The 14,220-nt window shown below is 47.4% G+C and overlaps 1 protein-coding gene across 1 annotated transcript in view; it reads left to right on the forward strand.

The window, feature by feature from the left end:
• Positions 1 to 7,406: 7,406 nt before the first annotated feature.
• EPHA1 (EPH receptor A1) overlaps positions 7,407 to 14,220 on the forward strand; it is a 79,168-nt gene continuing 72,354 nt past the window's right edge. The window contains exons 1-2 of the mRNA XM_075071145.1: positions 7,407 to 7,646; positions 13,504 to 13,571. Of these exons, the coding sequence (XP_074927246.1) occupies positions 7,550 to 7,646; positions 13,504 to 13,571 (165 nt within the window). The 5' untranslated portion in view covers positions 7,407 to 7,549. The remainder of the gene's footprint in view (positions 7,647 to 13,503; positions 13,572 to 14,220) is intronic.

A 14,220-nucleotide genomic window follows, 5' to 3' on the forward strand; every position in this document is an offset into this window, starting at 1 on the left:
GGGATTTCAACTATTCCCATATTGGCTGGTGTGGACGAGCGGGTGCCGGGGCTCAACCCTCCCTGGGAAGAAGGGGAGCCACACCGGCCTCGTCTTGTCGTCCGAGGGCCTCTGCCCTCGGGACTGCAGTCTGCTCCGGCGGTTCGGGCCCTGTGGGCGGGACCGAACAGTGGCACAGTTAAACAGGGCCCAGCCTCTGGTTCAGGCGGGGCGCCCAGCAAACCGTTACAATAGTTTGTCCAGCTCTGGCCCTCTGGGGCAGGGCAGAGTAGCGGCAAAGTCAATAGAGGCCCAGCCCTTGGGTCGGGCGGGGCACCAACAAACACAGTAGCAGCGTATCAGCTCTGGCCCTTTGGGGCAGGGCAGAGCAGTGGCAACTACAATGGCCTCTTTAGGTCAGGGTGAAGGGGGTTCTGCCACCCAGTTACGGGTGGCAGGGGGAACACAGGCCCACCCACTCCTCTGCGTTCCAGCCCGGGGCCCTAGTAGCGGCAGTCGCCGCTAGTGGCGGTCAGTGGGCATCCGGACCGAAACACACTAACATAGGCACAGGGCCCTCTGCAGCCTGACTGTAGTCAGCTGCCCCCGGGCTACTTCCAATTTCCCCCTCGGTTCCTACCTGGTCTGCCGGGGCGTCCAGCACCATGGGCTCTTCCCAGTCAGGGCTGGGCGGCAGGTCCGGGAATACCTCTGGGACGGCGGGCCAGGTCTGATCTGGGGGCTCCTCGGGGCTGTAGTAGGGACAAGGTAGCTCTGGCAGCTCCTCGTCGTAGCGATTGCTGGGCAGCTCGGGCAGCTCCTCGTCGTAACGACTGCTGGGCAGCTCTGGCAGCTCCTCGTCGTAGCGACTGCGGGGTAGATCTGGCAGCTCCTGGTACCGGCCTCTGGCCTCCGTGGCTTCCCAGTGATGAGGGTCAGCAGGCACGTCTGCTCCTGCCAGCGGCTGGGCTCTGACTGAAGGCTGGGGCCTGGCTTTCATCCTTCCGGGTTGCCGCCTGACCCTCTGAGGGGCGGGACTTCCGCCCAGCGATTCCGCCTTGGGGGATGATTGACGGGGCTCAACCCTCCCTGGGAAGGAGGGGAGCCACACCGCCTCGTTACAGCAGGATATATGTCACTTCAGGATGGGATGCTGAAATAAAGTTTCTAAACACAATTAATGACCACTTCTTGGAGCAGCTAGTCCTGGAACCCAGAAGGGGAAAACCAATTCTTGATTTAGTCCTAAGTGGGGCACAGAATCTAGTCTAATAGGTGAATATAGCTGAATTGCTCAGTAATAGTGACTATAATGTAATCTAACATCCTTGTGGGAGCAAAAATACCAAAGAAGCCCACCACAGTAGCATTTAACTTCAAAAAGGGGAATACACAAAAATGAGAAAGCTGCATGGAAACTATTTAAAAACACCATAATAGAGGCTCAAACTAAATGTATACCCCAAATTTTAATAAAAACAGTAAAAGGACCAAAAAATGCCACCATGGCTAAACAATAGAGTAAAAGAGGCAGTTAGAGGTAAACGGGCATCCTTTTAAAACTGGAAGTAAAAATCTACAGAGGAAAATAGAAAGGAACATAAACTCTTGCAATTCAAGTGTAAAAGTATAATCAGGCAGGCCAAAAAAGAATTTGAGGAGCAAAAGACACAAAAACTAATAGCAAAATTTTGTGTAAGTACATCAGAAGCAGGAAGCCTGTCAAACAATCAGTGGGGACACTGAACAATCAAGGTCTAAAGGAGCACTCAGGTAAGACAAGGTCATTTAGGAGAAGTTAAATGAATTCTTTGCATTTGGTCTTCACCGCAGAGGTTGTGAGGGAGATTTCCACACCTGAGCCATTTGTTTTAGGTTACAAGTCCGAGGAACTGTCTCAGACTGAGACATCGATAAAGGAGGTTTGGGAACAAATTGATAAATTGAACAGCAATGAGTCACCAGGATCAGATGGTATTCACCCAGAAGTTCTGAACGAACTCAGATATAAAGTTGCAGAATTACTAGCTGTGGTATGTAACCTATTGCTGAAGCATACCTCTTTATCACATGACTGGCTGGTAGCTAATGTGATGCCTATTTTTGAAAAGGGCTCCAGAGGCATTCCTGGCAATTACAGGCTGGGAAGTCTAACTTCAGTGCCAGGCAAATTGGTTGAAACGATAGTAAAGAACAGATTTATCAAACACACAAACGAACACAATGTGTTGGGGAAGAGTGGCTAGTAGCCCAGATGGTCAGGGATGCAGCCCTATGCTGCTCTGGGTGTCCCTAAACCTCTGACTGCCAGAAGCTGGGACTGCGTGATGGGTTAGATCATTTGATAATTGCCATGTTCTGTTCATTCCCTCTGGAACACCTGGCATTGGCCACTATCGGAAGACAGGATACTGGGCTAGATGGACCATTGGTCAGACCCATTATAGTCATTCCTATGTTCTACCTTCATATCCATTCAGTCCATGAATCAGGACCTGTAAAATCATGTGACTGGCTAAAAAAATCAGGAGATTTCAAAAAATAATAAATTCTGGGTTCTTTTTCTTTGCCTCCTACGTTCTGAATGGTTAGAGGCCTTGCTCGAGGGGTTCTGCTGTCACATGCTTTTCTGCAGCCAGGAGAGCTAGCAACTTGCCATTTTTAGAAACAAGACCTATGCTTTTCAGAGCTCCAGGATCTGGGGCTTTCATTAAAACACCAGATAGTGTGAGATTTGAGGTACAATCGTGGGTGTTGGCAGCACTGCTGCTCAGCGAGACTGCTACCAGCTGGTATCCACAGGCATGGAAGCCATGTGGCCACGCTGGAGAGGGGATCTGTTTCCACTTTGGTCGGGATCTTTCCTATTCACTGCTTTCTGGGTTCTTTTGATATAGGTTGCAATGAATGCCAGGAACTCCCCAATGTCTGCAGCCACGGGGACCGTGTGGACACTGAGGGCAGCTATATCTGCATCAGTCACAATGGGTTCAAGACCACAGGAGAGTAGACCATGTGCATGGGTCAGTGCAGATGGCTTGGCAGCCCCATGGGCTGCTCCCTATTGCTTGGCAATAGATTTAAGCCCTTTCCAAAGGAAGTGAGAGTTCCCTGGGCAGCTGGCGGGTGAGTTTGCATGGTGAGGGTGGGCCATGGCACATTGTAAGGCAGGGAGAGAGCTGGGACATTGCATCTCCTCAGCCCCAGGTTTCTGAGTACTCATGCTCACCTAAGCAGCACCAGACTGCTGCCCACACCATGAGCAGCACTGACTGACAGCCTTGTCCCAGGCAAGCGAAGACTCAGCCCCTGATCTGCACTGATTTTCCCTTTTCAGATATCAATGATTGCGATCTGCAGCCCTGTGGAAACGGCACATGCAAGAACACAGTCGGCTCTTACAACTGCCTGTGTTTCCCTGGTTTTGAGCTCACACACAATAATGACTGTTTGGATGAGAGACTCCAGTGTCACACACAGTCACTGCTCTGTGGGCATGAGAGTCAGGTATCACACAGTCTGCTGTGTGGATGTGAGAGTCAGATATCTCACAGTCATGGCTGTGTGGACATGAGGGTTGGTTGTAAACAAAGTGGCAGCTATGTGGGAACAAGGGTTGGTTGTCACAGCCGTGTGGGCATGAGTCAAGTGTCACTCAGTCACAGCTATGTGAGAGTAAGGGTCAGGTGACACACGGTGATGGCTGTGTCAGTGTCAGTGTTGGGTGTCTGAGTCACAGCTGTGTAGGTTGGGTGTCACACATTCATGGCTGTGTGGGTGTGAGGGTTGGGTGTCACACAGTCAGTTGTATGGGTGTGAGTGTCAGGTATCGCACAGTCACAGCTGTGAGATCGTACGTGCTGGGTGTCACACACAGTCACATCTATGTCAGTGTGCGGGCCGGGTGTCACACACTCACCCTGTGGATTTATCCCATTGTACTTTTCTCTCCTGCTCTCTGGAGAGCAAAACAAGGCAAAGAATCTGCCTCTGTTTGAAATTCACTTACCTTAAATAATGTGGGACCTTCAGGCCAAAGTAGGCGAACAGCAGTGAGAATTTAAAGCCACTTGATGGCGCCAAGAGTCCATCCTCTGCAGAAGGACAGTAAAATTACTAAGGTCCTGCTGGGCAAACAGCTAGGAAACTTTGTGGGGTATGTGGGTGCGGGAAGGGCAGGGACATAAGGAAGGACAGAAACTTTCCTGAAATAGACAGCAGTGAGGGTTGACAGAGAGAAATTACAAGGAAAACTGTCTTGTTTTCCTGTCAGTGACAAAATTAGCAGATGAGGGGAAGGCATGACAGATCCTACAGCTGGGGTCTTGTTCTTCCTCCCCCTACCTTCCCCTTCCCCATGATATTGGTAAATGCCTTAGACTTAAGTAGGAATATTGGTATTCTGCAGGGGAGAATTGGGCCCTTGGATGTCTGGATCATTTAATGCTGTCTGCCATAAAATCTTAACTGAACAATGAATTCCAACTTGCAGTCACAGGGTTTGAGAATTGGCTAAATGATTGCAAAGAAAGAGCTGTGATAAATGGCAGTGTATCAATGTGGAGCATAGTATGGAAGAGGAACCACAGGGAGCAGTATTGGGCCCTGTCTTGTTTATCATCAGTCATGATCTGGAAGGGTGAGCAAACAGAACACTGAAATTCACAAGTGTTACTCAGATCAGGAGGAACAGCAAACACTAACAAGGACTGCAAAAATAATTTAGAAGAGACCTAGAGAGCACAGGAACCTGGGCAGAAAACAACAGACTAAGAAGCAAATTGGAAATATGAAATTAATACATTTGAATGGGGTTGGGAGATACACAGTGGAAGGAAGGAATGTGCAAAGCTGTGATACTGAGAAAGACCTAGAGGTGATAAGACACCAAATAGATTTTATTTTTGATTATCCAGAAAAGTACTAGACACCAGATAGACATGACTTAGCAATATGATACAACTGCAGACAGACAATCCTGTTCTGAGCTGCATATGCAAAGGCTTCATGTCTATATGGCTGTGATACACCTGCATCTAGAATACAATCCCTGATTCTGGGCACTACTTTTCCCACAAAGATACTGACAAATCAGGGTGTTCAAAGAACAGCCACAAAGTGATCATGTGCCTGGAGGAAGTGAGTGAGGGAAGACTGAAAAAAATTGCTGAATATATGTCTATGACATGCTAACTATGTTTAAAAGACTATTGAGGCTTCACAGTCAGGCACTCAAATTAGGAAATGCCAGAATTAAGCTTTCCTGTGCAACCTTATTTTGGCTCATGTGTGTATGTATTTTGGCACAGTCTTTATTTGCATGATTGCATATTCTATTTTCCACAGGTCCTGCTTCATTCAGTGAACAGGATGGATGATAAGGAAACATAACTGAACTTTTCCCTCCAACCATCAAAGATCGTTTGAGGGATTTGGGTTTGAGTTTTGGATGGTTGGCTTCATTTCCTGTTTTATATTAAACTATTTGCCCTCAGCCCAGGTCTTAATGTGGAGTCACAGAGTGTTTTGTTTCACTATCTGGGCACACCCTAAGATAGTGAGCTACTGGTAGAAAATATATACAAAGAGCTAGCAAATTCCAGCACTTAAAGCAACAGTAAAGCCACTTGATGCTATTCCTGGCATTATGCCACATGCGCTAACTAGCTAAGACCCAAAAACCCTGTTGTTCAGACTCCCAATTGTTGGCTGGCTATGGCTGATGAAATGGCAACATAGAGAAATGACAGCCTTGTACAGGAGCCGTGGACAGGAAATTCCTGAACAGGTCATATCAGGGGGGTGGTTGTTTGATAAACTTGCTTCTAGAATTTCTGGAGTGTCCTTCTGAAGCTGTGAAAACACCACATACACAGACACACTTCTTACAGCGCTAAGGACCTGAAAGTGAGTCCTCAGCTCTCTCTCTTCTTCTCCTCCTGCTGTGACTTCTTCCAACTGTTGAACCCAACTAGAATTGTCATCCCCAGTGCAATCCCCCTCTCCCAGTGCTGGTTCTGTCCATCTCCTCAGCACAATCTCTGTCACAGGCCTCCTCTATAGGGGTTGCCCCAATTTCAGATACTGATTACCCACCTTTGGTGTAGCTGCACCAGTGCAAACCCCTAGAGTAAGAAGGCAAGGTGCAATATTTGATTTGATGGAACTTGAAATGGGTACGCTCCACTGGTGTAAACTGCAGCTCTTCTTGTCTACACTTTGGTTTTACACTGGTGCAGCTGCAACAATAGTTGGAATGTGGCAAACCGCAATGGAGTCAAGGCCTAAGAGAGCAAACACTCTGATAAAACTAGGCCGGGAGAGAGTTCTCCACCACCCCCTTCATTCAGCCTATCTGCCAAGATTGTTGCTATTCCCTCCTGCTTTTTGGCCTTTCTTACTGAGATACCAGCCCCATCTGCTGCTTTTGCTGATACCAGATTCCAGCCATGTACGACATTTGCCGTCTTGGCCAATGCCAGGGCCTAAACCTGGGACTTGCAAAGATTAAAGCACATATATTGACAGCTAGAGTTAGGGTGACCAGATGTCCTGATTTTATAGGGACAGTCCTGATTTTTGGTCTTTTTCTCATATAGGCTCCTATTACTCCCCACCCTCTGTCTTGATTTTTTCACATTTGCTGTCTGGTCACCCTAGCTAAAGCAAATGATCAGGCTCAGTAATTGCAGCTGTAACAGCTACATTCTCTGTGGCTCAGCCATAAGGGGAGATGGTAAGAGACACTGACTAAGAGACACTGACTTGTTGCATCTGGAGAAGTATTTTTTTACCCAGGAAAGCTTATGCCCAAATAAATCTGCTAGTCTTTAAGGTGCTACCGGATTCCTTGTTTTTACTGACTAGTGGATTACCTATGAACAGTGCAGGAAAGTTTTGCATGATATTCGTGATTTGTGTGTTTAGAAACAGTCCAGGCACTCAAAAGGTTTCAATGTCATCCTCTGTGATTTATCTCCTCATTTAGATGTTCCAGTCCCAGTATCTCCTATAGGACACATTAAAACCACATAAAAGTGGCGTTGTCTTTTCTACCTAGTGCTCTGTCAAGGAATGGAGTACACTGACCAGCTAAGGCCCTTTCACTGAGGTCACCAAGAAGCAGCTGGAACAATTTTCAGGTTGCAGGATGCATTGCTTTAATCCCGGATGGGGGCTGTGGCAACGCTAGCCCAGAAGATGGCACCCAGGAGCCATGCACAGCATTGGAGCAAAGGTCGGGTGGAGGAACGATCCCGGGAATAGGTGGCTGGCTGCCTTTAAGGTGGATTTATTTGCCTGCCAGATGTGAAGTCTGTAACCAGCCCCTTTAAAGAGCAGGTAAAGCAGCGAGTGGGTAGGGAAAGAACTGGCTTCTCCACCCCTCGCTTTGGTCTTTCATCATAACTCCGGGCCAGGCAGGCAGATTTTGCAATGTGTGCGCTCTCATCAGGAGGCTCCAGGAGCAGTTCACGCATAGGGAGCAAGTGCCAAGTGTCTAGGGCCTGAGCCAAGGAAGCAGAGACCCAGGGTGCAAGGGGCTGGGAGCAGGGCTTCCTCCCCGGGGACTATGGAACTGAGATCCCCTGGCAGCAGGACAGGTCTCTCCACAGGGCTGTTTCTCCTGCTTTGTGCTTTCCTGCCTCCTGAGACACCTGGGAAAGAAGGTAAGGATAGTGCCTGGCCTCCTCTATCCCCCGGGAGCTGGGCAAGGCTCTGCCTCCAGCAACAGTAACCCCTACAGCTTGGCTGAGAGAGGGCTGGGAACGGAAGGTTCCTTGGGAGACCTGGGGATGTGGGGAATGGGAAGGAGAGGCTCCTCGAAATAGGGAGGGAAGGAGTTGTAAAATTAAGACAGGGAATTGTGTGTGTGGAGGGGTGTGGGGAGACTGACAGGTGGGGTTTGCTCAGGAAACTATCGTCTGACTCCTCACTTTTCTTTGTGACTCTGTAAACTATTTTCACACTCCAGGTGCTTGGGGAAACAGTCATGTTGCTGCAAACTTCAGAGAATTGCACCTTCCCTCCCCCCAGTCAGTTTTAAGAACAACACCTTAAAGCATTTGTAGGTCCAGAAAGGATTTTTTCTCCTTTTGCATTTAACACAAGCTCTGGGGTTACATGTTCAAACACAAACCAAATGAATAAATCCCCTCCCCATCTCCCTGCGGAATCTCTCTGGGGACTGGGGGGAGTTAACATTTCAGCAATAACAGTTTTTGTTTGATTTGTAGCTCTTGTGGAGATTTCTGCATTAGAAAACCCATCAGTACTGGTCTCCCCTTCCACTTCCTTGTAGCAGGGCGAGGAACCTATATGGGGGTTCATCTACTCTGCACAACTTATCTACCCTGCCCTGTGCCTTCCCTTTGATCCCTGTCTTCCCCCCATCCCATTTCTCTTTCCTTTCCACCCCTTGGCCTGCCTCTGCTCCACTTCCCTTTCCTGCTTAGCTCCTTCTCCCTCCAGTCCCACTTAGCTCCTTTTGCTGGATGTAGTGATAGATACTCCTAGACAGTGCGGTGCTTGTGAGGGATTCAGAACCTGCGTAGAACAGGGTGTGGGGGGGATGATTCTCTACCTTTCTGAGAGCTTGTGGAGCTGTCTGACCCTCCTTTACACGACCTGTCTCTGTCACCTTTCTCTGCACATTTGTATGAGGGGCTTCAGTGTTCTCCTCTCCTACTGGAGTTGCTCTTCCCCTAGCACTCAACTAGAAGAGCCGTCCACCTCTGTGTGGATTAGGGTATGGGCCGCTCTCTGGCCCTGCTCTGGGCTTTATACTGGATGCGGTTCTCAGACACACTTTAAAGAGGGTTCCGGATAAATAAGTTTCTAGACAGGTTTGGCTGTATCTGATGCCGAGAGGGCCAGATTGGATTAGAACCTAAATTGGGCTCCAAGTGAACTCCAGGAACTGGCTTGTTTGTTGGAAGAATAGTTGGTGATAACATTTTGGGGACTGGATAACTTGTTCAAATACATCTCCCATGCTCCCTTCACTAACAGTTCACCTGCCTCAGACTGTTTTGGTTTGGTTGTGGCTGTGATCCCTTCCTCAAGTCCGGACCCTAGAACATGTGTAGACATGCCCTGAGATGCTTTGAGCTGGGGTGTAAATTGCAGCTTGAGGAGACATACCCCTGCTGTTTCTGATCAAACTAGAGCTCTAAAAATAAAATGAGGCCACAGCAGCAGAAGGGGCTAGCCTCCTCGAGTATGTACCCATCCAAGGCACCAGGCATGAACTCAGGGCAGCTACAGTATATGCCTAGAGTCTCTGCTGGATAGGTACTTGGGTCAGCTAGCTCCAGATGCCAGCCAAGCCAGCTATCTTTTTTTTTTTTTTTTTTTTTTTTTTTTTTTTAGCACACTACTTTAATCAGAGCCTGTGCAGGTATGTCTCCTTGCGCTGGGGATCGTGCCCCCAGCCCAAAGAGTAGACATACCCTAACAGGACTCATCCACACTGGTCATATCCCCTGACTCTGTTTGGGTCCCAGTGTGGATGGAGCCTTTATTTCTTTTAGAGAGATTCTCTTCCTCACTATATGCCACATAACAGTAAGACTTCCACATGTTAGGGCATGGGCAACCAAGCTCTCTGCCCCACCAGTGTGCCCTCTGTCCCCTAATATCTTAACTTTGCAAGTCAGTGGCTCAACACTACCTTCCCTCCACCTCTATGCAACATCCAAACTGTGAGTCTTGTGAGTGGAGACCTGCCTTGCTGATGCACCGTCCATGGGGGCAGGCAGTGCATGTATGTGTTCCCACCACAACTCACAGCAACTAACCTGTACTACCAGATGGCACTCCAAGGCAGGATGAGCTTCCACACAGCTGGGTCCTCTCCTTGCCTAGAAAGTTCTTAAATCTCTTTTTCTCACTACTGTATTTTTCTCCTCACCCTACCCTTATAAAAACTGTCTCTTCCCCCTCACTTTATCCTGCCCCTTATTTGTGTGGGGTAAATATGGTGTCTTCTAGGAAGTGGCTGGAGTGAAGAGCACCTCATGCAGATAGGATTTGGGACTTCCAGTACTGTGGAAGTGTTATCACCGCAAAAGTCCCAGAGGGAATAGAGTGGAGAGGGGAAGAAGAAGGGAGGGGTACAAGTATTCATGGCCCTATCTCTGATTCTGGGCCATGCCCTGCCTCCTCATTCCACGCATCTCTTACACCCTTTCTCCCGGACTTTACTCTCTGCTGGCTGTAGAATCATAGAATATCAGGGTTGGAAGGAACCTCAGGAGGTATCTAGTCCAATTGCCTCCTCAAAGCAGGACCAGCCCCAACTAAATCATCCCAGCCAGGGCTCTGTCAAGCTGTGAAAGCCAGGGCTGTGTCAAGCCAGGCCTTAAAAACTTCTAAGGATGCAGATTCCACCACCTCCCTAGGTAACCTATTCCAGTGCTACACCATCCTTCTAGTGAAAAAGTGTTTCCTAATATCCAACCTAGACCTCCCGGACTGCAACTTGAGACCATGGCTCCTTGTTCTATCCTTGTTCTGTAACTGGCAGGCAACACTGATCTAGTCAGGGGCAGCAAAAGAGAGATTCCGGCTCTTTAAATGGCACTTTATCACCCCCAGATCTTTCCCAGTCCAATTGGATATGGCCCTCAGAGTGAAGCTAGTGGAAATTGACAGGGCATCTTCAGGGATTTTTCTCTGTGCTGCAAAAGTTTAATTCTCAGGCCAGGTTTATACTAGGAGAGCTTTGCTGGTATAGCTGACCTGGAATAGTGAGGATGCAGTTTATGCCAGCAAAACTATTCTTTGCTGGTATAGTTTATTCCTTGGCACAATGTACACCCCAAGACAAACCAGTAGACTTAGCGGGATTCAGGCTTTATTTTTTGATCATTTAGATGGATAATAGCAATGTTTATTTTTAAGCAGTTTTTCAATGCTTATCAATTTAAATTTTCACAGTAGTAGAAAATTATTGGGGGGGGAGGGTCAGACAATAATTATTTAATGACAATAGATGTTGAGATGCAAAAAGTTAAAGCTTTATAATTGCTAAAACACAAATTGTCGACATCACATAGCAAAATATAAAAAGTAAGTCTCCTGAAATCAAACTCTAGTAAATTCTCAAGCAGCATTTTTTTAGTTTGCCTAACTGAACATTTTGATTATCAATGGAAATATTTTTTCATCAGTTTGTGTGAATTGTGACTAACATTGACCAATAAAAATCTAATCCTTCCAAGCCTAAGAACAAGCAATACATGGAAGAGTGCAGTTCTGCTGGTATAACTGTATCTACACTAGGGGCTTTTGTCAGCACAGCTCTGTTGATCAGGGAACACTCCTCTTCATACCTTGGCCAACAGAGCCAGCAAAGTTTTATAGTGTAGGCCTGGCCTCAGAATTGCCAACTACAAAAGCATTCAACAATCATGAGCCAAGCCTCAAAAAATCATGAGACTGGCTTCTATATCCCAAGACTTCAGGGTGCACTCAGATCACATTTTCATTTTTTTCACAGCAGCCATGAGGGATAGAAACTAAACTGAAAGCAGGATTCTCACCTAATCACATGCTCACCAGGAGTCAGGACACTAAGAAAAACACCAAACAGCTTGAGACTCATGAGAAAACCATGAGAAGTGGCAATACTGCATTCTGCAGCCCTTGCACACTTGCTGAGTTAACTACTGCATGAAGCAGTTGAGGCAGTGCATTTGTAGGGGAAAAGGTGAAAGGTGGTGGTCATAGGATGCAAAAGTCAAAGGGGAAAAGATAGGTTGAACACCGGGGGTATGAGGGATGGGAGATGGAAGGTTAGTGAGGGAGATATTGGGATATGGAGGGAAGTGCATGCTGAGACAAAGCTTGTAAATTTCTTTCTTATTCCCGTCCCTGAAAATGGAGGAGATCTTTGAGTTAAAGATCTCCCCATTGAAATACAGAGGGAAAGGAGAGAAACTGGGTGGTTGTGGACAGTCGATACTAAAACACAGCTGACAGAAACACTCCCACTGGAGACTCAAATTAGGGCTGATACTGTCCTCTATCTGTCCTGGAAATTAATTAGTTAATGTTAGTACAGCCCTTTGCACCTTCAAAGCACTGATAAAGGTTTCACTGTTATAGGTTTCAGAGTAGCAGCTATATTAGTGTGTAGCCGCAAAAAGAACAGGAGTACTTGTGGCACCTTAGAGACTAACAAATTTATTTGAGCATAAGCTTCCGATGAAGTGGGCTGTAGCCCACAAAAGCTTATGCTCAAATAAATTTGTTAGTCTCTAAGGTGCCACAAGTACTTCTGTTCTTTTCACTATTATAGTTTGCCATAAAGAAAGAAAGCTCTATAATTTCAGTAGGGAAAAGAAAACCAGAATAAAGACTGCAAAAGAGGGAGGGTATGGCTGCACTGGCACTTTACAGCGCTGCAACTTTCACGCTCAGGAGTGTGAAAACACCCCCCCCCCCCCGAGCGCTGCAAGATACAGTGCTGTAAAGCCTCAGTGTAATCAGTGCGGCTCCCAGCGCTGCACGCTACACCCGTAGAGGATGTGGTTTACATGCAGCGCTGGGAGACCTCTCTCCCAGCGCTGGTGCTCTGACCACACTCACGCAGCAGCGCTTTGAAATTTCAAGCGTAGCCATACCGGGAGAGAGAATGGTGTTTGTCTCTCTGCAACCAGCTACATCTGGGCTGAATGCAAAATGACCGCTTCCCCTGCAGACAGGAAGACGCCTAGAAACTTAAATACAAAAACAAAGTAACAGTTGGATGGCTCCATATGTAGGGGAGATGATACATCTATAAACTAGCTGCTAAAGGCTCTTGGTTGCTGTGACTGATGCAGTGGAGGTTACGCTCTTCATGTGGTCTCTTTACACTGTACCTTCCCATGACCCTCCTTTCTCTCCTTCCCCAGCCCTGGCTAGTTCCCTGAGGCAACACTGATTGATCTTTTGTGGCGGTAATTTGTTCAGTCACTTCAGCACTTATCTCTTTTCATCCCTCTGTCTTTGCTTGTTCTGTTCTGAAGGGAGATTCTTGGAGAGGATTCCATTACCAGGCCAGTTTTGGGGCATTGCATTCCCATTTTAATTCACCCCAGCATCCGGTACCCATTTAAGGGAGTGGGGAAGCACTGAGAGGAAGCCTACTCTGCGAGGCTTCACAAAGGGCTCCTCTTTGGATTTTTGCTGCCTGGGTTTGTGGATTGGAAAGAATTTTGGGTAGCTGCAGTGTTACTGAGATCTATGTTATCTTTTCTCTAGCTGTGCTTTTGCCTGGGTTGAGGGAAAAGTGTGGGTTTGGGGACAAAGGCAAAGATTCTTCATGTTCTTTTCCTGGCTGGAGAGATGATGTGGCTATGAATTGTGGGGCAGAACTGCAGACATTGCTGAATGACCTGGATACGGTCACAGTGAATAGAATGGGGAAAGTCAAAAGCAGTAGTGACCTAAGAAGCAGTGACAGAATGGGAAGGCTCTCTATGCCTATTCCATAAACCGTGGGATTTGAGTTTCTCATCCTTTCCTTCTGGCTTGCAGTGAATCTCCTGGACACAAGCACTGCACAGAGTGAACTGGGCTGGCTTCCGGATCCTCCAGAAACAGGGGTGAGTACTATGCTGGGGAAGGAAGGGCAGAACTCTGGAGTATTGTCTGCCATGGAGAGAAATCAAGGGTTAATTCCAAAAGGGGACTCTTAGGGCTTGGCTACACTTGTGAGTTAGAGCACATTGAAGCGCCCTAGCTCACTACCCGTCCACACTGGCAAGGCATGTAGAGCGCTCTGACTCTGCAGCTGGAGTGCTCCTGATACTTCACCTCAGCGAGAGGAATAACATTTGATGCGCCCCCATTGGAGCGCTGCAGTGTTGCATTACTGCACCCCCACTGCAACAGGGTGTTGCATTACTGCACTCTGATCAGCCTCCAGAAACATCCCATAATCCCCTTAAGTCAAGTGGCCACTCTTTGTCATTGTTTTGAATCACTGCAAGAATGTGGATATGCCCTTTGAAAGCTCCATTTCTGAGGGTTGGCTGCTTATCTGCTTGGAGACAAATCAACCATTAGTGTGGAATGCAAAATGCAGTGTGCGAGTGTCATAAACAGATAAAAAAAGTTAATAGCACAGAAGTACTTTATATCTCTTTGACTGTAAAGGGTTAACAAGTTCAGTAAGCCTGGCTGTCGCCTGACCAGAGAACCAATCAGGAGACAAGATACTTTCAAATCTTGAGGGAGGGAAGTTTCTGTGTG

The sequence above is a fragment of the Chelonoidis abingdonii genome, chromosome 1, assembly GCF_003597395.2.
Source record: "Chelonoidis abingdonii isolate Lonesome George chromosome 1, CheloAbing_2.0, whole genome shotgun sequence".
NCBI classification, from domain to species: domain Eukaryota; kingdom Metazoa; phylum Chordata; order Testudines; family Testudinidae; genus Chelonoidis; species Chelonoidis abingdonii.